General features: G+C 40.5%; 1 protein-coding gene across 5 annotated transcripts in view; it reads left to right on the forward strand.

Annotated features, from left to right (window-relative positions):
- The window catches only part of LOC113537529 (somatostatin receptor type 5), a 42,428-nt gene that overhangs the window by 8,447 nt on the left and 6,436 nt on the right, over positions 1 to 27,545 (forward strand). Inside the window, exons 1-3 of one of the 5 annotated variants that reach the window (XM_026932048.3) lie at positions 8,688 to 9,111; positions 11,197 to 12,451; positions 21,737 to 21,803. In XM_026932048.3, coding sequence (XP_026787849.2) covers positions 11,312 to 12,451; positions 21,737 to 21,775 — 1,179 coding nt within the window. In that variant the 5' untranslated portion in view covers positions 8,688 to 9,111; positions 11,197 to 11,311 and the 3' untranslated portion in view covers positions 21,776 to 21,803. Of the gene's footprint in view, positions 1 to 8,687; positions 9,116 to 11,196; positions 12,452 to 14,300; positions 14,593 to 21,736; positions 21,804 to 27,545 lie in introns of those variants that run through there. The other 4 variants (XM_034300322.2, XM_026932047.3, XM_026932046.3 and 1 more) reach the window with 4 other exon arrangements.

The following is a 27,545-nucleotide window of genomic DNA, read 5'->3' on the forward strand; positions in this document are numbered from 1 at the left end:
GTGATGGAAATTACAGGGCAACAATGTATTATATTTATTACTGGGTTGCTATAATTATTAACCTGTCTGACTGAACTCTTGAATAGAATGAGTTTAATCCAAACCTCAGTAACTCAAAAACAAGTTGAGCTTTAAATAACTTGCCCTTGTAGAACATTACCCAGGATTCACTGCAGTCTGACGCAATTTCATTTCTGGTTCTGGAAGAATGGTGGACAACAGTGGCCCTTGTCAAAGTCGCTCAGATCCTTACGCTTGCCCATTTTTCCTGCTTCCAACACATCAACTTTGAGAACTGACTGTTCACTTGATGCTTAATACATCCCACCCCTTTGACAGGCGCCATTGTAACGAGATAATCCATATAATTCACTTCACGTGTCAGTGGTTTTAACGTCACGGCTGATTGGTGTATACAAATAGAACTCACATACACACAGATCTATTTTTTCTCTCTCTTATTTCTCTCATTTCTATTATTTCTATTGCATAAGTATTTATGGAAATTCTTTTCTTTTCTTTGACGTTACTCCTCCTACTTGTGTTGCTGTGTCACCTTGAATTTCTCTTTCGGGGGGATCAATAAAGGTCCATCTTATCTTAATAACGAGATGTTTCTAATAATAAGAGATGCTTTTCTTGTAATATATTGAGATGCTTTTCTAATAATAAGATATTTTCTAATAATACCAAGATGCTGAAGGGGATATTTTCCTTCGTGGCAGTCGTATATTTCTGTAGGATTGAGCTCCATGCACTGAACTGGTGAATATTTCCCTCCGGCAATCGTCTGTAAGGTTTTCTGTCAGTTCTGGGTTTGTCCACCAGGGGGAGCCTGTAGCTGCTGCTGCACTGTTCACTCCATCACATGCTACATGCTCCGCATGAAGTGGTTCAGCAGGGTGTTAGTGATTAGCATTAATTAGACTTCAGCAGGTTTAAATGAACTCAGACTAGAATTGTTAGTCTGGTAAATTAGTTTTTTTTGACATATTTTTTTAGATGTCACTGACACAAAGGGTTTCTGCTTCATGAGTCACGAAAGCAATTATCTTGCCTCACACATGTTGATGCTCTGTTCATCATGGCTGTATTTCTCAAAACTGTTCTCTCTCTAAGTAGAAGAGGCAGTGGATTGATGATTGTGCTTCTACACATGCGTGTGTGTGTGTGTGTGTGTGATGAAAGGCTCCATCTGCTATAGAGCATTTGTGTGCATGTGTGTGTGTGTGTGTGTGTGTGTGTTCTACACCTCTCTCCGCACTCCTCCAGTGATGCTCCCTCCAGTTCCACTTCCAGCTGTGAATCCCTCCACAGGAAGAGAATCTACTCCTGCAGAAGACTGAAGTTTCGGGAGTCTGCCCGTCTGCTCGGTCACATGATGCATGCCAGGCTCCTCCGAGCGCGCCGAAAGCGTCATGCATGGCTGCCGGGCCAAAAAGAAAAAAAAAAGTACTCTGATAGAGATGAACATATTCTTGCCAGCCAGACTCTACTCCTGTGTGTGTGTTCAGAGACGCTCCATTTACACGGAGGGTTAGTCACGCTGAAGAAAAAAAAACGCTGTCTGTGGCTAAGGAATGAGTTTTAGACATGATGTGGTGATCATTTTGCAATATCATGATAACAGCTCAACCTTTTATTAGGAAGATAAAGAAAAACACCAAAGCACGAGAGGAGGAGAAAAGTGAGTCACGCATAATCTGCCATCCAGCACTTACTTACTACTTTTATCTGGCCAACGTACCACTTTCAAGTGACGCTGATGATCGTCTGAATCGGGCTGCCAGAACACACACACACACACACACACACACACAGAGGAGCGACTAGAGTGTCAGAACTAGAACTTAACACCGAGCCACGCTGGAATTATCTGCTAGCTGGCGGACGAACTGGAGCTCTCCTCCAAATACTGCTACACCCAAGTGCTCTTGGTCAGAAGGTTTATCTTTCTGGAAATCTTCAGGACTGAGGAGTTTATGCTTTTATGCTTTTTTTTTAAATCAAGTTTATTTATTTTTATTAAATTAAGCAGTTTCTCAACAGTTTTGTTTTTTTGTCTTCTTAACTGCAGGGGAGGAAAAACAGAAAGGCCGGCGAGCTGTTTATAGCTGCTAAGTGAGATCGTTAGAACTAAGAGGAATAAAACACTTCAGGATGTGCTGTTAGAGGAAAATAATCAACGTCGCCGTGGTAACAGTAACTCTGCCTCATCACCCTGTTGTTGTTGATTGTTTTCCTGTAACAGCATGCCACAAATCACATAGCTACCTAGACAAGTGCGTGTTCTAGTTTGACAGGAAAAGTACAATATCTCATGCAAATTAGATTTATTTTATACATATTATGTAAATTTCAGTGTGTGTGTGTGTGTGTGTGTGTGTGTGTGTGTGTGTGTGTCCATCAATATTTACTTGACTACCACTTAATACCGAGCCTGTGTAGTAGCCTGTGTAAACTTTGAATTCACCTGATTTTCCAAGCATTTGGCACACCCTGTGCAGAAAATCTTAGAACTAAGGTTTATGATTTCTGTAAAACGTTTGGAAATTAACATAAAAATGTAACTAGATTTTTTTTTTCTCTCCCGCGAAACAGTGTTGAGAGAAAACAGGTCAGCTCTTCCACATATCGGTTTAATTCCAGCACTTTATTGTATTCATACCAATAAACCATTATTGAGCTGAATCACATCACATGCATACACACATGCATACACACATGCATACACACATGCATACACACATGCATACACACACACACATGCATACACACATGCATACACACACACACATGCATACACACATGCATACACACACACACACATGCATACACACACACATGCTTACACACATGCACACACAGCTGTGTTAACTGGCAGTTATGAAGATATCTTTGTGGAGACATTTGGCTGCATGGTTTGGTCATGAAATAGATATTATCAGAGAGAGAGAGAGAGAGAGAGAGAGATAGAGGGAGAGAGAGAGAGAGAGAGAGGGAGAGAGAGATAGAGGGAGAGAGAGAGAGAGAGAGAGAGAGAGAGATAGAGGGAGAGAGAGAGAGAGACAGAGACAGAGAGAGAGAGATAGAGGGAGAGATAGAGGGAGAGAGAGAGAGAGAGAGAGAGAGAGAGATAGAGGGAGAGAGAGAGAGAGAGAGAGACAGAGAGAGAGAGATAGAGGGAGAGATAGAGGGAGAGAGAGAGAGAGAGAGAGAGAGACAGAGAGAGAGAGAGAGAGGGAGAGATAGAGGGAGAGATAGAGAGAGAGAGAGAGAGAGAGAGAGAGGGGGAGAGAGAGACAGAGAGAGAGGAAGAGAGAGGGAGAGATAGAGGGAGAGATAGAGAGAGAGAGAGAGAGAGGGAGAGAGAGAGAGGAAGAGAGAGAGATAGAGGGAGAGAGAGAGAGAGAGAGACAGAGAGAGAGAGAGAGAGGGAGAGAGAGAGAGACAGAGAGAGAGACAGAGAGAGAGAGAGAGAGAGAGAGAGAGAGAGAGCTCCCACCAAACTGGATTTTCATGGCGTGATGTTCAAACTGTCAGATTATTCTTCACTTCTTCATCCTAAACCACATTCCTGAGGAACTACCACGAAGCCATGATAAAAGTATCGCGAGTGTGTTTAAGGGCTTAAAAACTGAATCGTCTGCATTTAATAAACAACAGATTACTCTCAGGGTTCTCAGACTTGATCCTAAACCTGATTACAAATGTATGTTTTTTTAATGAATGACACATCATGCTTTTTTTTTTGGTCTGTTCATAGTTTGAACGTTTTGATGTTGGTAAAAGTTGGTTGCTGTTCTCGTGTCCGTTATAGCAGCTATAAACAGTAGTTCCTTCACCAGCCTCTTTTTTCTCTCTCTCTCTCTCTCTCTCTCTCTCTCTAAAAACACAGCACAAAAAAAGCCCCACTAAACTCCTCTGCCCTGAAGATGGAAAAACGAGATCACCTTTTGATTCATGAATTCAGCTGCGGTATCTGCGGTATAAAGGTTTTTTGACAGCCAGAGGCAGAAAGTGCGGCGGAGTCCAGATGTTTTGATTTGTGCGTTCTCCGATGCACCAGTAAGCTGTGTAACAGGTTTCGGGAATCCCCGAGGCGCCTCTGTCAGGCTTTGGGACGCGCTCCAGCTAATGATGTCAGGAATGTGGTGAAAGTCAATGGAATGCTAAACTCTGAGAAATGAAAACAGATTTGGTTTCATCATGATGCACTTTTGGGAAACCAACTGAGCGATTAAAAAAAAAGAAAAAGAAAACAAAACAAAACGCTTAAACACACTGCAAACACAATTAAGACCCAGTTTGTGTGGAAATCTGATGGGACTCTTGGAGTAATAAATCAGACATGAGGTCACTCAGACGCAGACAAGCAGCCAAAAAAATGTTAAAAGTCAAAATGTTACAGAAAAAAGTCCATGAACTTTGTGTTAATAGGAAAAAAGTATTATAGCGAAACGTGTTAATTACTGATTCAGAAAGGAATTGTTCGTCTTTTTTGCATTAACCCAAGTTTATTATTCAGTTATTAATCTATAGCATATTATTCAGTAATTACTATAAATTATTCAGTTTATAACCATAAATTATTCAGTAATTACCATAAATTATCCAGTAATTACCATAAATTATTCAGTAATTACAGTGAAACTAATAGGAAATGTATGTAGAGGACGTATCATAGCGTCGCTGGTGTTTGATGGACGGCTTCCTCTAGGCAGAGTCGCGCTCGTCCCGTTGTCTTTCCCTTCTTTAATATTAGCTTTAATGACGCACTGTTCAAAAGTTTGGGATATATTTTTTTACATAACTAAACCCTGACTTCCAGAACTGTGCCCCAGACTTGTTTTAATCGCTCTTTTGATTGATCTTCATGCTGCTGTTTGATCAGAGCTGTATTTATATTATAATTTTAATAATATTCGACTCCGTTCAGCTGATTATGGCACTTCTGATGTCGACTAATTTAGGGATTTCATAGCAACCTGAACGCAGTATATGTGGTATATATACTGTATTATTCTAATTGTATGATCATTTTAATTCAGACAAAAAAAAAAACCACAATCAGCTTTAGACGTCTTGTACAAACAAGAACTAAAACCTCGGCACAGCGCTGGACTTTTCTATTTCAGGATTTTTTTTTTTTTTGCTACCAAGCCTTTTTCACAAGTTCACTTTTCCAAAAACTCCTCACACCTCTCTCTCTCTGTATACACACACACACACACACACACACAGCTTGGCACATGAGTTCATTTCATAACCAAAATGTACTACAACAATACCAACACTACCAGCATGACTCAAAATAACTCTTCTATCAGAACACCAGTGCTATTCTCCTTCCCACAAGAACACAAATAAACCACCAGCAACAGCCGCTGACACTACAGTCGGAGCGTGACGCAGTCGTGTCTTTCTTTAGCTTGTTTTGCAGTGACAATGGTTGACTTTCCGTTGGTTGATAGTGTACACAGCTTTAGTGTTTTCCTTAACTGATTACGTCGATGCATTTCTCAAAACAGTAACATTACTCACGATAAATAAATTTAAAAATAATAAATACTGCTTCAAATTCACACCCTCGGCCGCAGCACTATTTCAGTTCTCACTGTTTTCACACAAATAAACTTCCCACCAAATAACTAACTGCAGGCCACCTATTAAATACGATATTCCCACAACACACACTATTACTCACGTTACACGATTTACGGCCACAAACTAAGTATAAATGTTATTATTTGTGGCCACAAGATACCAAAGTCATGGCCATTAATCGTGTAACTTGAGCGCTTGAATTAATATGTTGTCATACTTAATAAGTGGCTTCTGGTTAGGTATTTTGTCAGTAAACATCTACTGGCTTTAGGGCTGATGTTATATCTGTGTGTCTCCAGTGCTGTATTGGTGTTTATTCGTCTTTCTAAGGCTGATGTAGAATATTATCGATCGATCATCTCCATGCTGGGGTTTCTGGTTCTGGCGTGGTGCTACAGGAGGTGCAAACATACTAAAAGACCACTAACAACTTCTGCTTCAAACTCCTGAAGAATCATCTCACTTTACATGCAAAACTCCTACAAAGCCACCCCGAGCAACACTGGTGATCCCGAGGAGCCTTAACCTGCACGCGTATCCACTACAGTGATGAAAGATGAATTTACATCTGGATTTGATAAGCCATTTAAAGCGTCTAAGTTTAAATACAGGTGCACGCAGCTGGACGGACAGAGGCTGAGAGCTGGGTTTGTATCAACAAATCTTCTTCTGCTGTCAAGCTTCCTGTAGCCGATGATTTATCTTTCTCGCTCGTTTTCAAATACATTATCTGCCGTGAGTTAAGTACTTTGTGGCTATGAAATAGATCTGGAGAAACTCACGGCCTCGATATTTTAATTCGCGGTCACACTTTATTATTAAATAATAAGCACCGTGTCACCTCATAGTTCCACAGTAATCTTCTCAGGAGAGGAGGAAGAAACACACCAACGGGAATGGTGCGATTACCCGAGGTACAGCTAATCTCGCCGCTCGAAAAGAGATTTTATTTATTCTAGCTGCACATTTCACAGAATGTGAATTTAAAGCACGTGTCTGCGTGGCATGCTGTTACAGGAAAATAATCAACGATGGGCTGGTGATGAAGCAGAGTTACTGCTACCATCCTAAAGTTGATTGTTTTCCTATAACAGCACATCCCGAAGCCTTTTATTTCTTTTCCTCTTTTTATTACATGAATGAAGCCAGAAAACTTCACGTCGTTGTTAGGCCCCTGTGAATGAACTGCTACTATAGAAACAATAAGAACGCATTAAATAATTAAAAAAAAATTGATTTTATAAATAATTCTCTTTGTAAATGCATAATAGTATACACTCAGAGATCTTTTTCTTTTTTTTTCTTGGTCTCTAATATAGTGCAATTTTGAAAATGACTAGGGAGACTAAAAACGTCAGGTGGTAATTGTGGACTATTTTCAGAGTAAAACAGCGATGTTAATGATGCTGTTTGGAAATGGGAACAGGTCTATCATGACCCTGCTGGAAAAATAATAAATAATAAAACAAATTTAAAAAACAAGACAGTGACAGTGGCACGGCTATCAGGACTGCCCAGAAGTAACCAGCACAAACCAGTTTGGACCAGCAGGTTGTAGCTGCTTCCCCAGTGGGAGAGAGAGAACATGAACATGGTGCAATGTTTATCTTTTTGGCTAAAATATATGACAGTCAGTTAAAGTGCTCACACACAATACGCACAGTGTGTGTGTGTGTATTGAATGGCTAATAATAACTCCTTGATGTCAGCGTTTAGTGTTTAATCACATGAAAGTGGTGTGGGTGTGTGTGTGTGTGTGTGTGTCCAGCTAATCTGAAACACCACATGAGGAATGAATCAACAGTCCCGGTACGGTCTTATGGTTCAGATGAAACCGAACTGGGCTAGGAGCTGTGTGGAGCTCTGGGGCAGGATTGCAACATCCCAAACATGAGCTGGATCATTTCCACATGTGTTCTTTATATTTCTCTAGCTTCAGATGAAAGTCTTAGCTTCCTCGTTACTCTTGACTACCAAACACACACACACACACACACACACACACACACACACAAACACACACACGGATTCAATCCAGGTCAAGCCAGGCATTCTGTGTGAAAATTCTCTGTTTGTTTTGCTTCCACATTGTTTGCTTAGCATTTCTCTGCTTTTCTTCTTCTTCTTCTTCTTCTTTTCATGTTGATGTGTTTAAAATCGTACAGTTGTGTTAGAGGACATTTGTGGTGCACACTACACCATCGATTTTTATTATTATTATTATTATTATTATTATTAAAGCATGAATTCATCATATATGTACACTATGTGGCCAAAAGTATGTGCACCCCTGATCATCACACCCATATGTGGCTCTTCCTCAAACTGTTGCCACAAAGTCTGAAGCACACAATTGTATATAAAATGTCTTTGTGTGCTGTAGCATTACAGTTTCCCTTCACTGGAACTAAGAGGCTCAAACCTGTTCCAGCATGACAATGCCCCTGTGCACAAAGCGAGCTCCATGAAGACATGGTGTGTGAAGGTTGGAGTGGAAGAACTCGAGTGTCCTGCACAGAGCCCTGACCTCAACCCCACTGAACACCTTTGGGATGAACTGGAACACCGACTGAACCCCAGACCTCCTCGACATCCCAACATCAGCGCCTGATCTCACTAATGCTCTTGTAGCTGAATGAACACAAATCCCCACAGCCACGCTCCAACATCTAGTGGAAAGACTTCGCAGAAGAGTGGAGCTTATTATAACAGCAAACACAGGGGGAATAAATCTGGAATGAGATGTTCAACAAGCACATATGGGTGTGATGGTCAGGGGTGCACATACTTTTGGCCGTATAGTGTAGTTATACTCACTCCAACATTTTAGAATGGTAGATTATATGCATTTCATGCAGTAATGAAACTGTACATCCGGGTACTTTAACTCTTGGCACACTACACAAGGGTAGAATTGTGCGATTTGGGACGCGTCCTTCTCTCTGACAACTTTATTTATCTTTAATAAATCCACAGTGATCTGTAAAAAGCACGTGTTTGGTGCGGGCTCGGTTAATGCGGGCGGTCGCGAGCGCGTAATCCATAAACGTCACGTACACCTCTCTCTCTCTCTCTCTCTCTCTCTCTTACACACACACACACACACACACTGCGCGCGCTGAAGGACCTCGGTACAGAGTTTAGCGCACACCCCTGTACACACACACACACACGCACACGCGCACCCGTAAGCTTGAACACACTCTCTTGAGCGCGCACACGAGCCGTGCACATGCCACATACCGCGCGCGCTCAGACACTCTGCGATCATCTTAAATGATAACAAGAAGGAAAAAAAAAAACCCAGCATCAGCAATAATCCCATGCAGAGTGTTTGATCCAGAGGCGCGTTGTTCCTCAGTCCTAATCTGGATTATGTGCTCGGTTTGACGGGTTTGGCGCGCGCTCGCGCTCGGATGAATCGCTGCACCGGAATCCGCCGCGGACGCGGCACGCGGGGTTTGGGGATATAGCGCGAGACCGTCCGGGTGAATTCATCATCATGTAGGTATTTCTCTCTCTCTCTCTCTCCCTCTCTCTCTCTCTCTCTCTCTCTGTGTGTGTGTGTGTGTGTGTGTGTGTGTGTGTGTGTGTGCGTAAAGACACGATTAAGCAAGAAAAATCCGGAGTTGCATTAACACTTAGACTGGAATTAACACCTACCACACAGACGTGTTTCTACAGAGTTGAATTCTCACCTACAGTGTTGTAGAAGTTCATCTTACCCTGTTGCATGAACACCTACAATGTGCAAGTGTCTTTTAGGGCATTTCACTAACAGCTGGAGTAGAATTAACACCTACAATATAGAAATAATACTTACAGTGTTGCATTAACAAGTACAGTAGAATGAACACCTACAGTATAGAAGTGTTTCATTAAAAGCTAGACTGGAATTAACACCTACAATTTCAAAGGAACACCTTACAGTGTGGCATTAACACCTTGACTGGAATGAACACCTACAACGCAGAGTGTTTCTCATGGTGCTGCATTAACACCTATAGTGTAGAGGTAACTCGTACAGTGTTGCATTAACACCTTGACTCGAATGAACACCTACAATGTACAAGTGTTTTGATATCTGTTCATTAACACCAGCAGCATAGGAGCAACTCTTCCAGTGTCGCACTAACACCGACGGTTGAATTAACACCTACAGTGTAGAAGTAACTCTTACAGCGTTGTGTTAAAACCCGTAGTGTTGAACTGCAGCACACAGGCTTTATTTGTGTCCAGTTGAACTGCAGCACAATGTGTGTTAAGTCGTCATTTTGAGTGTTACATTAACAGTGCGTGTGTGTGTTTGTGTGTGTGTGTGTTTGTGTGTGTGTGCTCGCTGTTCAGCACTCAGTGTTTTTTGCTGTGATCATCAGCACTGGGTTGTAAAGAATAATCTCTGTTACTACTTGTTTCTTTTTGTGTGTTATGTAGAACAGATAAATTGTGTAGTGCGGTTTGTCTTTTTTTCCCCCTTTCCTCTGAGACCATAGTCCCTCAGAGTAAATCTCATGGTTTCCTGACGTGCTGAGGAACTCTCTTGGGATTTAGTGTTTAATTCACTTAACCCACACACACACACACACACACAAGTTCTGTCTGCTAGCGTGGTCAAACCGGATCTTCAGTTGAAATATCTAAGCTATGAATTTTTGGAATAACCCACATGGATATCAGCGTCAGCTCTCGGCTATACCTTTGAGGTTAATTAGGTTCAGTGAAGGAGCTGTCTGATTCTTAGAGCCCGCGATCTGCAATAGAAACCAGCCTGAGCTGGAGCGAAACAATCAAGTCTAACGATAAATCAGGGCTATCAGCCTGAGGTGAGTTTAAAATAAGCCTGCTACACTCGGACAAAAGGCTCCTCAGCCAGGAGGGTCACAGTGTTTACTTGCTGTTTGGTTTAGGGTTACAAAATAATATCCTGCTGCCAAGAAATGGCTGGATATTCATTCTTTGCAAAAAAAAAAAAAAAATTTCACATGTACTTAATATGGATGGTGTAATTTTGGACTAGGGAAAAAAAAGGGAGCCAGAAAGGTTGTTACCGGGGTTACGTCTCATCACGCAGCTCCTTGTTTGTATGCAGTTATGACAAGCCAAACAAGCTCACACACCATTTAAAAGGTTGTTGGTCTGGTTTTTGTTATTTGATGCTAATGTAATCATCAGTCAGTGTTACAGAGTATTAAGCACGGAGCATTTCCTTGGCAGTGTGCTGAATCACGGTTTATATCTGATGCAAACCAACAAATAGATCGGAACTGTAGGAAAAAAAAGCACAAAATTAAAAAAAATCTTGGACCTAGCTTTCTACTTCGGTCTACACAGAGCCTTTTAAGGTTCCCTCAAGAGGACAACCCGGATATCTGATAGATGGCACCATCACTTGGGTGTCGTATTGGATCTGTTCTGCGAATGCTTTGTGAGCCACCTCCACTGAATCACAACACTGACTAACGCCGCATTGAAAGCAAGTGAAATCTGTGCAGTGGGTGTTTTGGACCTCACACTCTCACTCACTCTCTCACTCTCTCTGATTCTTCCCTGCTTCATTCTCATTCTCTCGTTCTTTCTCTCTTTTTACAGAACTAAGGCAGCCAACCTCTAACAGCGTCCCTCAAGTGCCTGAGACCACTGTCACGCCTCGCTTCTCCACTCACTTTCTTCCTTCATTCTGCACTTCCTCCGTATCCCGCTCTACATGGAGCCAGGGGAGTTATGGAGCCAGGGGGAAGATCCCCTCATGGAGAGCTTTAACGCGTCGGAATTCAGAACTGGAATTCCGTCAGCTCCAATAATGTCGAGGATGATGGATAATCAGTCATACAGCATGTCGAACCAGACCGTTCCATTTTTTGGCAGCAGCATGGTGATGACGGCAGCCATATCAGTGACCGTGTTCATCATCGGGCTCGTAGGCAACACGCTGGCCATCTACGTGGTGCTGCGGTACGTCAAGATGAAGACTGTGACCAACATCTACATCCTGAACCTGGCCGTAGCTGACGAGCTCTACATCCTGGGCCTGCCGTTCCTGAGTACGCAGAATGTCCTTTCGTACTGGCCGTTCGGATCCTTCCTGTGCCGCGTGGTCATGATGACCGATTCACTCAACCAGTTCACGAGCATCTTCTGCCTCACGGTGATGAGCATCGACCGATACCTGGCCGTCGTTCACCCTCTCCGCTCCAGCAGGTGGCGCCGGCCCCGTGTGGCCAAAGTGGTAAGTGCTGCAGTGTGGGCCACGTCATTCATAGTGGTGCTGCCGGTGGTGATCTTCTCCAACGTTCAGGACATGTTCAACTCCTGCAACATGAGCTGGCCAGAGCCGCGCAACCTTTGGCCAGTGGCGTTCATCCTCTACACGTCTGTCCTCGGCTTCTTTGCGCCGCTGCTTGTGATATGCGCGTGCTACGTGCTCATCGTGGTGCGGGTGAAGGCTTCGGGAGCACGGACCGGATTCGGGAGGCGGCGCCGCTCCGAGCGCAAGGTGACACGCATGGTGGTGGTCATCGTGGTGGCATTCGTGCTCTGCTGGCTGCCATTCTATATGATCAACATCGTCAACCTCATATTCATCCTGCCTGAGAACAGTGTGATGGTGGGGGTCTACTTCTTCTCAGTCATCCTCACCTACGCCAACAGCTGCGCTAACCCAATTCTCTATGGCTTCCTGTCTGATAACTTCAGGCAGAGTTTCCGGAAGGTGCTGTGTGTGCGCAGGGCCAATGGCGTTGAGGACGGGGAGCCGAGCGCACCACGCACTGACAAGACGAGCGCATTCGATGGCTTCCTTCCAGTGAGGAACGACCACGTCAATGGGCATGTGCAAAGCAGCCAGGTACTCGCACACACACACACACACACACACACGCACACACACATACACACACACATATACACACACAGCACGGTGTGACTGAGTGGATGGAGCTTAAGGTAAATTTGATCAACCAGTCACCAACTTGATCATTTGACTATCACAACTTTCTTTTCTTTTCACCATTTTGGCTCAAAATACTGCTGAGAATGAAAGAATACTATTATTAACACAATATCATAATTTAGCAACAGTAGATAAGCTACCTAGCTATGTTGCTAACATTACCAGCTAAATAGCTAGTTAATATTACCGGCACCTCCCCTGGAGTAGCTGTCTGTCATCAAGTAACTAGCCAAATTTGCTAGCTAAACTATGTATTGTGTAATTAAACTCAGTGGCCATGTTTATTAGCAAGCTCTCTGACATTAGCTAAATTGTTTGCTGTGAGAAAAGAGTAGCTAAGTTCTTCAACCAAGCTAGGTCAACAATTTTACAAAACAGTCACCGAGTTTGTCCAGTTCACTCTCAAGCTAGCTAACAGTTGGTAATCTGTTGTACTGAGGACCACCTTAGTGTGGATATATTCTTTGATGTTAAAACCATTACCCAAGTTTGCTAGCAAGCTACCTGACATTAGGCTAACCATTTTACAAAACAGGCTGCCAAGTTTGGTAGCAACCCAGCTAATGTTATGGAATGTTACTTAAACCTGTAGCCAAGTTTTCTAGCAAGTTAGCTAATGTTACATAAACTGTGATTAGTCTAATCATTCAAAATCAGTCGCTAAGTTTGCTATCAAGCAAGCTAATGTTAGGTAAATTATTTTTTTAACATATCAACTGCCAGTGTTCACTAGAAAGCTAGCTAACTTTAAGTTAGCCATTGTGGTGACGTCACATGATCAAGTGTGTGATTGGATAATCAAATGTAACTGAAGCTCTGTCTGTGTGGATGAAGGGGCACCTGTCATTAGGCAAACTCAGAATATATGTGTGGGCATAGTGTGTGTGTACGCGGACATCTGTTCATCTGTGTGTGGGTGTGTATGTGGTGTGTGTTTGTGTGTGTCCTTTAAATGGATGACATGCCCTTATTTAAAGCTGTCGCCTTATCTGGATGGCCCATTGAACACTAACTCGTTTGACGTCAAGGGAACTCGAGCGTGTGTGTGCATAACAACACTGTGTGTGTATGGTGTGTAGATTATGTATCTAAGTTGTGCATGTGTGTAACGTATATATAAAGTATATAGGTTTATATGTCTATATATGCACGTGTGGTTGTGTGGAGAGCAGTCAGGAACCCTCACCCATGCACAACGTCTGTTTGTAGGCTGTGCGGGTGGGTGTGTGTACATATTCACGTGTGTTTGTGGACAAAATAGGAGCGAGGTTTGTGTACATAACACAATTCGGGAGCGTTTAAACATCTCAATGTCAAAAAACGGTCAACTGAAGGAATTAATACCTGCCTGGCGGTGGTGATTGGTCATTTTCCACTGAGAGAGGAGTAAAGAGGGAACAATACTTTGTACGTATGGGCTACACACTTAAAACTGTGTGTGTGTGTGTGTGTGTGTGTGTGTTGTTTTTCTAGATATGCCTGAAGTTGTGTTTCTAAGCCATTGTACTAGAATGCCATGTATAATGTGTCACTGTAATCTTGTAAACGCCCCCTTAGTTCACATGATGGTAGTGGGGTTGAAGGGTAGGGGGGGTTCCATTGTGTGTGTGTGTGTGTGTGTGTGTGTGTGTGTGTGTCGCCTCTCACACTGGTGACATGCCCTTATTTAGAGCCGTCACCTTATCTGATGCAGTGCTGCATGGTAAATCTCATTCTAACTCTGACGGTTTTGTGTGACTTGTAGGGCACTTGAGCGTAAATTTCCTGACGGTTGACCCAGCTGCTTGAAAGGGACACGAGGGAAAAACACACACTATTCATCAACTTCACTTCATTACAAACTTGGACAAAAAGAACAGTTAGTCTGACCCCTGTGGTCAAATTTACATTAAAAAACTTTATGGTCTAAACATCACAATAATTCTTTGTAATGTAAACCTTTGTAATGTCAACTTCACATTTAAATGTTAAATATAAAAAGTATAACATATATTTTTATATTTTTTAGAACATATTTTTATAATGTAACCCTCAGATGTAACCATCATATTGTAAATTTGTATTTAACTTCTGTAAATTTTACAGTGTAAACCTCATTCTTAATGTTTATAAAGTAAACTTAATATTTAATCTTCACACTGTAATTCTTGAAATTAAATTGTTTTAGTGTCAGTTAAATCATTTTACATTTAAATGTTGGTGTAAATTAAATATTTAAACTTTTAAGCTGAAATATTTACATTTAAAACTTATGCAAACTTTGCATTTAAGTCTTTATGCTATAAACTTCACCTCAAAACTGAAATAAAAAAAATCACATTTAAATCTTTATAGTGTAAACCTCATACTAAGTAATGTATCACTACTTTAGTCATGAAAACTATACATTTAAACGTTTACAGTATAAACTTTACATTTAAACTTTGACAGTGTAACCCTCATATGTATCTTTCATAGTGTAAAATTTCATACTATAAACTTTATAAACTATAAACCTTTATAGTGCAAATTAATTTTTTTTATTTTTATGACTTAATTCTCAAAGTTAAATCATCAGTTATAGCATCAGTTGTACATTTAAATACATTCAGAACTTAATTATGTAAACTTTACATTTAAATGTATATAGTATAAACCTCACACTAAAACTTTATAGCATACATTTATAGGTTATATTTCAAGTTCATATTTCAACCTGTAAACTGAAAACTTCACATTAAATTGTTTATAATGCTAATTATATATGTAAAACTGTGTAAACATATAAACTTTACATTTAAATAGTTAAACTTCATATTTTTCAGTTTATATTGTAAACTTTACATTTAAGATGTCAAATGATAATACAGTTTTCAATATAAATCTTACATTTATATAATCTTCACATTGAAACCTTTACAGTGTAAACTGAAAGCATCACAAAAATATAAATTATTTTTTCAATTATATATGTAAAACTCTTTTAAAAACTTAACTTTTAAACTTTACATTTAAACTTTTAAAATATATTTTACTGTTAATATTTTAAGCTTTATATTTAAGCCCATAAAGCTTCAGTGGTAATTTTCACATTTAGATCATGTTTAAACCTTCACACTGTAAAGTAATTTTATAGTTTAAGACCACTTAAGCATTAAACTGTTTACCTTTGAACCCTGGTAATGTAAATTACATGTAAATGTTTGTACTGTAAACCTTTGAAATTCACATTTACATGTTTACTGTAAACTGTACCTTTAGGCCCGTAATCTTAGCTTATAAAATTTTAAATGATATACTACATATTTAAATTTTTACTCTGTTCACTGCTAGGCTGTAATTCTGGAGGTCGTTCTATGAGCACAGCAGGGCAGTTTTGTTGTTATCTCACACAGGTTAGGGAGATGGAGGGATCGTAAGGTTAATACTTAGCGGCAGGTGTTGCATTGCTAAAGGCCATAGACTAAAAGTCCACAAGGGCACTGTAGCACAAAGCACGGAAACCACAGGCCGGAAGAAACAGATGAATGAACACACTGAATTCACATCTTGGCCGGACTCTAACACCCTGCCACTCTGTCTGTCACCTGTCTGGTTTCTTCCTCATGTCTTCTCAGGGAGCTTTTCCTCCCCACCGGACCGTTCTTTAGTGATCTAAATCTACATCCGGAGTTCTGTCATGTATGTTGTTAAAAGTTCTGTACAATAAAATGTAATTTAATTTTTGTACACATCAACAACAAACTTGTTTTCCAAGCCTCCTTTGATCCTGGCGCTCCTTTGATTTTGTGCTATGAAGCACTTGCATGTTATAGATGAGCGCTCACCAACTCGCCTGGAGATATACCGCTCTATAAAATCTGCATTCCAATCCTGTTTTTAACATACCCTTGTCCATGTGTCTTTGTCTGTCCTTGAGTGTCCTAATACTTTATTAGTTCAAACAAGTTTATTTTTCACTGTAGGTCTGAGAAACGTAACCTACCCAGAAGGCATTACGATTTACAATTAACTTTTCAAAGCAGTGCAAAAACATGGAGGATAACAACTCGAGAATGATTTTTTTAAAAATATCTAATGTATTTTTTTATGTAGCCAACTACACCATTGAAACAACAGTTGATGTAACATCACTATTTAGCTATTTAGCTATTTAGCATGTCAGTCTGACACTGTACAAAGGAAACTGACCTTGAAAATCACCTCAGGAATCATTTCGTCTACACTGTTCTTTCTGCGAAAGTCGAGTCCCAGAGATCCGACTATTCAGGCCAAATATGGCCGACGCTTATGTGATTAACCCAGCCATATTTGGCTCACAATTGTCAATTCTGTGGGGTTGAAAGTTTAATTCCAATCTTATTCAGCCTCACCTGCTTCAACAAGCGAGTGCTTTTTTTCAGATGATACTTTACACCTGTTGGATGAGGGTTTTTGTGTGTTTCAGAGTTTTAGGTTGCACTGAACTCAGCACGATGGGAGAATAAGAGGAGGGTTGGTGTTGGGTTTCCTGAACTTTTCCAGTGCTGCGTTAAATCAATTTCTTAATAATCTTAGGTTACGATAGCTGACAAGTTCAAGAAAGGATTTTTCACAAATTACAGAGTATCTTACAACATCTTACCTCACGCTAGGAAATTCTAAACTACTCATTTTAAACTGAATATCATTTGGCATGTCTGTTACAGCACGTGTAAACTAAACACCTCACTTTGTTGTTGTTGTTGTTCGTCTTTCAGTTGCTCCTGTTAGCGGTCGCCACAGCTGATCATTGGTCCACGTATTTCTGATTTGGCACAGGTTTTACGCCGGATCCCTGGCCGGGAATCAAACCCAGGCCACGGCTGTGAGAGCACCGTGGCCTAACCACTAATCCTCTAGGGACCCCACTGAACACCTCACTTTAGCGGTCTAAAAACAAATTTAAAATCCGTGAAGAAGCTTATCGCTAGCCAGCTGCAGCATCATGGCCCCGTATTTGCCAATAAGAATTTTGTTTTCAAGATCTAAGCTGTTTCTGCGAAAGTTTTTCGCCAAAAAACCTCAAGAAACCTTGCACATTATGTACAAAACTGGCACCTTTGCCTAAATACCCAAAATAATTGGGCTTCTCCTCATGAATATGCCTTTTGAAGGAGGATTGTGAAGCCAGTGCCAAGTAGGGTGGGGAAAGTGCAGCCGATTAAATATCCTTTGCAACATACTAAATTTTGGGAGTGTGTGATTTCCCATAAATTAGTACCATGAATGTTGCTTGGGGTGAGGTGTGTAGTGGGCGTGTCCCAGGTGCAGTGTGTGTAAAGAGCTACAGTGTTAGTAAACTGAATGTTAAATTGCGTTTTGCGCTGCGCCTCCTGTACGTTTCAGTCCAGCTTTATGCTGTGAAGCTAGTAAGCTAGCTAATGTTATGCTATCTGCCAGAGTAACTTATCAAGCAACGATAAAAATCTATCTTTAACAGAACAAAAAAAGGCAGAAATAAAAATTAAAACACTTTTTTTCTTTTGTAATCACCACTGTCCTAAATTAGACTGAAATCGTCATGGTTACTAAATAAATAATATATTATTTCACTGTTTTTCTATGCTTTATATTCTAGTCAATGTCTGTCATACAGTTCACCTCATTTGCTCTTCTTTACCCCTGCCTACCTCTATCGTATACATCTGTTCATCTGCTACCATGGTAACAGACATGTATACGAAGTAGACTCTCTTTTCTCACATATGCTCTATCTATAATAAGGGTAAGAATGAGAAGATCGGGGGTAGTGAGTGTCACTGTCTAGAGAACCAAGGCTATTTAAATGTACTTTGTTTAACTTTATTTCGTCAGGAGAATCCCACTGAGATCAAATCTATTTAGCAAAAGCTACGTAGCCAAAGTGCTAGCATAGTTGGAATGGGATTTATGATTTTTTTTTTATGGGTTTAAGAGTCAAATTGTTTTTTTTAATTGAAACCTAAACCTTGGTCATATGCTACATTGTCCCTTGGTGGGGTTTGATGTCATTTAAATGTAGCCGTCACTTCAAACCAGTCTCTAACCGTGAATAAATGAATGAAGGCTAGTTGAAAGAAAATCGTTTCAGAACTGATCTGTGTGAGAGTGTGTGTTTTGATGAGGTAGAGCAGGGTTGTCAGGGTTGTCTTGTTGACTTTAATACTAATGATGTAGGCAGATGTGAAACGGTCCATGAACAACAGCTGTCATGTTCATATTTCATGAGAAATGACCTAGAAACTGATTTCCTAAAAAGAGTGGGAATACTGCGCAACAGTGTGACCTTTCGGTGTGTGTCAGGCATGCTGCAAATGTACTGTAAAAGCTCGCTAAATAGTAAATAACAGTACAATTAATAATGCTAATTGGACTCATGTAGCAATCAATAATAAATAATTCCTGCCAGATGTACAAACATTTCGCTGATTATCTTTGTGCTTGTGTGCGTATGTTGATAATTAGCTGTAAATTAGCAAGCGCAGTCACGGCACAGCAGCTTTACAATGAGTGGCACCCACAAAACTCCATAAAAGAGCTGAAAATGACGAAATGGTGACTAAAAAGTGAAAGTGGGACGTGTGTTAAATCTTCCAGTAATGCAGCTCAGCCACCGCAGTGTTCACCTGCCACAGACCCGCACTAACTCTCACTCCTTTTACAGTGCGCCATTACTTTTGCCCTCATTCAATGTCTAGTCTTATTTGTTTTAAATTACGGCTTTGAAGTCATTAGTACACAAAGACAATTTTCACAATATGTTCATTAAATTAGTGCGTAATTATAAATAAATTCGACAGCGTAATCTGTATATAAAATTGCAGTAACTCATCACCAATTATGTGAGTTACACAATTTACACAAACTCAGGAGCGAATGTAGGATACAAACAACACAAACATTTTCCTGAACTAACTGGATTTTCATGGATACAACACTTCTTCTGGAGAGGCAGGGGCAGGGGCAGGGGTGGTGGTGCATTAACCGGGCCCCTTGACATATTTCTTTTCTCTAACGTCCTCAGGGGCCCTTTATGAGGCCCCCTCCTCTCTCCCCTTGACAACACCACTGAGGGCCCCCTGTATGTGAAAGACTTGAAGGGCGATACATCAGTGTTAAATGTGCGTGTCTCTTTGGGGCTAAAAAGTTAAAAAGTGTCCCTCGATGCGAAAAAGATGCAAAAATGCAAACTTTGAACATGAAACCAAAAACCAGCCATGTCGAGAAAATCTAGGAGTGAGCTGCGAAATGGGGAAAATAAAAATCTCAGCCTGCGTGCCAGAACTCTGTATCTGAAAAAAACAAAAAACAAATCCCAATCGTTCAGCACATCTCTCCTCAAAAACACATTCATCAGCTGAGTCGCAGCATAGGCCAAATTCACTCTACCTCTCCCCTCACATCTTTTTCTCTCCCCTCACGTCTTTTCCTCTCCTCTCACGTCTGTTTCTCTCCCCTCACGTCTTTTCCTCTCCTCTCATGTCTGTTTCTCTCCTCTTATGTTTTTTCCACTTGTCTCACGTTTATTTCTCCCCTCTCACGTGTTTTCCTCTTCGCTCACATCTTTTCCTCTCCTCTCACATCTGTTTCTCTCCTCTCACGTCTTATTCCTCTCCTCTCACGTCTTATTCCTCTCCCCTCACATCTTTTCCTCTCTTCTCACGTCTATTCCCCTCCTCTCACGTCTTATTCCTCTCCTCTCACGTCTTATTCCTCTCCTCTCACGTCTTATTCCTCTCCCCTCACGTCTTTTCCTCTCCCCTCACGTCTTTTCCTCTCTTCTCACGTCTATTCCCCTCCTCTCACTTCTTATTCCTCTCCTCTCACGTCTTTTCCTCTCCTCTCACATCTATTTCTCTCCTCTCCCATCTTATTCCTCTCCTCTCACGTCTTATTTCTCTCCTCTCACGTCTTTTCCTCTCCTCTCATGTCTTTTCCTCTCCTCTCACGTCTTTTCCTCTCCTCTCACGTCTTATTTCTCTCCTCTCACATCTGTTTCTCTCCTCTCACATGTATTTCTCTCCTCTTATATCTTTCCTTCTCCTCTCACGTCTATTCCTCTCCTCTCGCGTCTGTTTCTCTCCTCTTATGTTTTTTCCACTTGGCTCACGTTTATTTCTCCCCTTTCACGTGTTTTCCTCTTTTCTCACACTTTTTCATTCCTCTCATGTCTACTTCTCTGCTCTCACGTCTTTTCCTCTCCTCTCACGTCTTTTCCTCTCCTCTCACGTCTTATTTCTCTTCTCTCATGTCTTTTCCTCTCCTCTCCAGCTCGCTTTTATGATGCTGGAAGAGAAACAGTCTCAGTCTCATAGGCACTAGACAGCTGTGGGACCCTGCCAAAGGAAGAAGGCGATTTGTTTTTTTGGGGGGTTGTTTTTGTCTTTAGCATGCCTGTGTCTGTGTGTGTGTGTGTGTGTGTGTGTGAAAGAGTGAGAGCATTCCCAGTGGATCTCCCTGTGGAATGTGGAGGGTTACGCGGCACATCGGGATTTCATCAGGCTGATTCTGATTTTACACGCTGCTCCAGCACCATAGTCAACACTCACACTGGTTCTGTGGAGGAATGTGTGTGTGTGTGTGTGTGTGTGTGAGCACATGTGGTATTTGTCAATACTTGTTGTTCCACACATTTTATGAGCAGTAATAATTGTAATTTACTAACCTCCTCAGAGACTAGGCACATATGTTCTGTATCTGTCCAGGGGTGTCCGCACATCTGGATTCTACATGTATGTGCGCCAGCATGTGTGTGTGTTCATGTGTGTGTGAACCAAGCCTGTGATTGGACGTTACAAATAATTCTTTCGAAGCATAGCTTTCGCTAGAATGCTCGACTCACCATCCTCAACCCTCGATTTATCTAATGCTCTTACGAACCTCCTGTGTCTTATTTTTTTCCGAATTAAGCGAATTAAGCATTTTTTTCCCTCTTACTTGTGATCTAAACATTTGTTTATGTACTTTCAAATTCACCGTAGTTTACACAATTGGCAATTCGCCATATATCTCTCTTTTAAAAAAAAACACGCTTTCCAGCTTAGGCCACGCCTACTTCGGATTTAAATCTTGATACAGATATGGATATTTGGAGCACAGATACAGATAGTGTCATTGCTTTACACCTTATTATACAGCATAATATAATGCAATATTCCACAAAGATTATAACAACAATCTAAATCCGGACCTCTTTTACAGGTTAACACTGGTTATCGTACTGATTTACAACTCGACTGAGATTCTACATGCAGCTTGCTGGATTAAGGTGAATAAATTTCAATGCATCCATGGAAATCTCAAATATAATCTCAAATATGGAATTAAAATATTTATAATAACTACACCACATAATGTGAGGGAAAAGGGGGTGTTTTTTTTGTCCCTTTTTCTTTAAACTAAAGGGTTGACATCCCCCTTCAAATCCAGCCCTGGAGCCACTCCAGGTCGCTCTCGCTGGCCTGAATCTGGGAGCATCGATTTGCAGTTGAGAAATTGATAGTTTTGGCCCCTTCGCCAGCTACCAACTCCAGCTGACACAGAAATCTGCAGAAGAAAGCCAGCAACTGTTTAAAGTCAGGGTGAAAGTCATGGAGTGTAACTCCAGCTTTAGACAAAATCCATTTTCACAAGGCCTGAGCTTCTGAAGCAGAGTAGACAGATCCAGAGTCTTTTCAGCTTGAGTCTGCCAAATCTGCATAAATGTTCAAGGGATCAGAACTGTGAGAACAAGCTCCATAGCTGCTTTACTGACCCACTTCCATACATACACACACACACACACACACACACACACACCTTGAAGTTTATTCTTTTTGTTGTTTTCCATTGACGTGTGTATTAGCAGGTGGCACAGTGGCTCAGCAGGTTGTTTTGGTGTCTTATAATTCTAGGCTTTGGGGTTCGTGAGGTCCAGATTCTCCCCAGAAATACGCTGGCCACATATGGGTGTTAGACCCGAGATAAATCTGGACCATACGTGTTTTGCCAAAACCTATCAAACTTGGTGGGAATTTCTTTTTATAGCACTGAGGTACATGGCCCAGATAAGAACAGAAAGATGTGGGCCACATATGGCAGCTAGCTGGCTAACTTCTGGTAGAGGTGTGCCCGTGTTATGACGTTGTAGTTGTACCCCGGATATACACCGGATTGGAGCTGGTATTCATTCCCATATGTCTGCCAGATAACAGCTGCTTTCGTGACGTACATCTACACCGAAACACATTTTGCTGACTGGGACGGAAATTCTGAAATGTCGCTGCAAGGTCACAACCGTCGCACATTCCTGTCATTATGAGAACATTCAGTCCCTATAATGACATAAATACATGACCACGGGGGCCAAGCACTTACCCACACACAAACCTGAGTAACTTTTTAACAGATTATTCAAAGGCAAAAGGTTAAAGTGGATGGTTTATTCATTCTAAGAGTAGAGTAGAAAGTGACACAAGGTTTATTAACCGGAATTAAAACCAAAAATATTGTCAGAACCGATTTCCACTAGATATCTGGAAATAATTTCTGCATAATTTCTGAATGAACACCTTTTATCCAATAAAATGCAATAGTTTGTTTAGTTTGAAAGCCATCTGGGGTTTCGAGTAAATTTATTTTCTTGCTTCTTTATTAGTTTTTGAAGAAAGTAAAGTGAATTTCAAGCACACACACACACACACACACACACACACATTGCATGCATTGATAAATTAGCTGATCTTACGTCTAGCCTTGCCAGTTAATTAAATGTAAAAGCAACAAGGCATTTTGAGCTAGAGCTATGAATTTTTCTTAAAAATGCTAGTCCACAGATTAACTTGGTTAGTGCTAAGTCATGTTTAAGCCTGGTTACTATCATGCTAATATTCTAGCATGGTTACTATTATACTAGATGGTGGATTGGTATGGATTTACACTTCCCTATATTAATATTAAACCCAATTTCAGCAAGTAACAAAGTCTAAATGCAGCCATTGAAGTTCAGGAGACGTAAAAAACTCAGAATCATTCAGTATAGCCTAGGAGTGGTCTAACCAAATTATGCAGTGGTTCTGCCTTGGGTCTGAAGGAAATAAATTATTTTTATGCCACTGAAATTTGAAAGTAATTTTTAATTTAAAGTAAATAAATGGCATGGCTCTCAGATGCTAACTCTAACGTCGACCAGTCAATACTTATAGAATAATGTCTGTTTGATACAAATTCATCTCAGAGTAGTGTATAAACACAGTAATTCCACATCACAGTAATCCCAGTATCCCCAGTTAAGCATAAATTATGTCTGTAAGTTCTTTACAGGAAAAAATGAGTGCAAAGTAAAGGTCAAGAGGGGAAAAAATAAAATAAAATGAGACCTACACAGCTTCCTTCAAGATTTAGCATTTTTAGAAATCTGTCTATACAGCCCAGCCAACCGTACATCAACTGAACATAACTTATCTAGGAGAATCTAGAAGAAACATCTTGCCGTTCAGTGAATGCAGGATGGGTCGTCCATCATGCATGATCCACGGTGAACTTCAGATCCTGCTGTTTTATTATCTCGCGTGCCAGTGTGTACCGACAGACCAGAGACATCCTCGGCTCAGCCAGGTCTGCAAAAATAAACACACTCTTAGAAAAAGCATTCATGAAAGGCTGTTTAGATCAATAACTTTTCTAAAGGGTTTTCTAAAGGGGTTCTACTCAGAACCTGTTCTAAATGGGAGACCATCTGTTGGATGGTTTTTAGCCAAAAAGAAAGTGCTGTGGAACAAAATGAAGTAACCTTTAGCATTGGATGGATTGATAGATAGATGGATGCTTGGATGGATGGATGATTGAATGGATGGTTGATTGGATGGATGCTTGGATGGATGGATGGATGGATGCTTGGACGGATGGATGGATGGATGGATGTTTGTATGGATGGATGGATGCTTGGATGTCTGGATGGATGGATGGCTGGATGGATGGATGTTTGGATGGATGGATGGATGCTTGGATGTCTGGATGGATGGATGGCTGGATGGATGGATGTTTGGATGGATGGATGGATGGATGTTTGAATGGATGGATGGATGGATGTTTGTATGGATGTTTGTATGGATGGATGGATGGATGGATGGATGATTGGATGGATGTTTGGATGGATGATTGGATGGATAGATGGTTGATTGGATGGATGGATGGATGGATGTTTGGATGGATGGATGGATGGATGGATGGATGTTTGGATGGATGATTGGATGGATGGATGTTTGGATGGATGGATGGATGGATGTTTGGATGGATGATTGGATGGATGGATGGATGTTTGGATAGATGTTTGGATGGATGGATGTTTGGATGGATGGATGGATGTTTGGATGGATGGATGGATGGATGTTTAGACAGATGGTTGGATGGGTGAAAGTTTGGATGAATGCATGTTTCGTTTTTGAATTCCAGCCTATAGAGAAACTATAAATATTTTCACATTTAATAGCTATAATTTAGTTTTGAATCATGTATTAATCAGTATACACTATATTTTAATGGTCTGATGTTCTATCTAAGCTTTTCTTGTATTAAATGCTCTTTCCTTTGCCATTTATTCTTTTACTGTTTTATATAATTTCATTATTAATGTTATTTTATTAATATTATTATTATTATTATTATTATTATTATTAACTGACACTATTATCATTAACTGCTTAACTGACAGACTCCCATGCATATACACACACACAGCATGTTGTTTTGTAAATAATAAATAAAGATTATTATTATTATTATTATTATTATTATTACTGATGGATGGATTAAGGGATGGTTGTTTAGATGGATGGAGATGGAAGCCCTCTGTGGTAGGGTTGTCATAGCGTTCCACCAGTGGGACAAGCAAAGAAACTTTTATGGATGGATGGATGGAAGTATGGATGGATGCATGGATGGATGGATGATATGTGGGATATGGGTTATTGTTTTGGAGCTGACACTGAACTTTTTTCTAAAAGTGAAACATTTGTTGTAGTGTTCTACATGGCACCTTTATGGGTTCCACCCTGGGAACAAACTGTAGAACAATTTAACGGTGCTAGATGGAAATTTTATTTTTCTAAAAGTGCATGCTGGGAGGAGGCATTGTGATGGTTGATGGCAGCCAGAGGAAAGGATAGCACTTCTCTTAATAGTAGGGTGAATTCGTAGCCGAAAAAGCTGCTAAAATGTTGTCTGATTGCTAGCATACGTCGATCCTGCTGGATCAAAATGTCCTTCCAAGTTTGATGGCACAAATTTTTTAATATAATCCTTTAAGGCATGATTTCCATCATTCAGTCTTGGCATTTTAATAACATTGCCATAAAACACCTTTAAGTCAGTTCTGCTGAAAATGATTTAAAAAAAACTAATGCTGGAAAACTGCATCTTACCTTGTTAAACCAGATCTACTCTTCTTTTGCTCCTCCTACACTTCGATCAGGTGTCAGCTTGATATCCCTGAACTGTCAGACAGATGCCGGAAAAATGCATGATTCTGATTGGTTAATTCTGTTTCTCACCATAGCAGCTGGTTGCCAATAAAATATGATTAAACAAACGAAGAAAGCATGTTATTTGACTTGTATATAAGTATCTCTGTGCGTGCTATGGCTGGGTTCAAACCTGAGGTACCTGAGGCTAAAACGATTCAGTCTTGATAAAATCTAGATCCATGAATGCGTAGTATCTTCAGTGCATTTGATCAGTGAATGTTGTTGTCCTGTCTGGGGCACGATGATACAGATGTGCTCATTTTGCCCTGCAATTTGAAGCATGAATTCTTTTTCCTGTCATGTTTCCTGCCTATGCTTAATTCCAGCTCCATGTTTATCCTGTTGAAGCAGCTGTCGCATGTGTTTGTGGAATTTAATTGAACTCCCAGAGCACCTGATGACTCTCAGAGCTTTACGTCAAACAGGTCCAGGCTTCAGGTGCACTTTTTTGCTAGACGATATCATTCATGTATTCCATTAACGTACGTATTATTTGATGAGTATATTTTCTGCGCAGTGATTTTCTCCATCTCCGTCGAACTCTTCCGCAGTGGGTTCAGTGGGGAATCAACAAAGTCGAGCATCTCTGCATTACAGATCAAACACCTTTAGAGCCGGAGTCAATTTATAATCCTCAGCTCCGAGGAACACTTCATTATAAACTAGCGTTCCAAATCAGCCTGTGGTACAAAGGAGGCTCATCTCGAATGCTGGATGAGTTTGGATAAATTGTCTCGCAGATTCTCATTCCAGCAGAGGTGGTGTTTCATTGCAGGGTTTTTTTTTTTGTGGTTGTTGTTGTTGTACAGAAGATCAGAAGAGCTTAAAGCAGAACTGTGGTGTCTGATCACTGCAAAAAAAAAAAAAAAGTGGAAATATTTTGAATATAGTTTTGAAAATATATAGAATATAGAATTGATCTGATATTTCCTGTGATAATATTACAATAAATCAAATATATGATTATTTAACCTATTTCTAGTCGCTCTTTACTAATTTCTTGAAAAAAAAAACTTGAAAAAGTCTTATTCTATGGCAGATCATTTTTCTAATTTTAAGCCTTTCTTTCTAGAAAGAAGCAATTACCTGCCAGTTATCTGGCAAAGCGTCTAAAACAGGTTCAATAATCTTATAATTGATTTATAATAATCACATAATAAGAAATATTAGATACAGTTGTCCAGATTCAAGATATAAGAATAAAGAATGAGAATAAATTATTGAAGAATGAATGTCTTATTACCACGGTAACATGAAACAATGGTTTCCGAGGACTTTTTTTTCTGGTCCTTGACTTTTCCTAAATTAATTTTACCATCATGTTTTTACTAAAAGCAGACATCACAGGGTGATACAAGACCTCATTTCGTCCCTGTGATGCCCTCAAGGTTGCATGCAAAGACTCCATCAGATGCAGAGCACATCTTAGCTGCTTATTATTAGATTTACAAGATCAAAACAGCAGCACTGGCCTTTAAATTGCAGATCTCATGCTGTAATTGAGGGGA

This window comes from Pangasianodon hypophthalmus, chromosome 26 (assembly GCF_027358585.1).
Source record: "Pangasianodon hypophthalmus isolate fPanHyp1 chromosome 26, fPanHyp1.pri, whole genome shotgun sequence".
Classification (NCBI taxonomy): Eukaryota; Metazoa; Chordata; class Actinopteri; order Siluriformes; family Pangasiidae; genus Pangasianodon; species Pangasianodon hypophthalmus.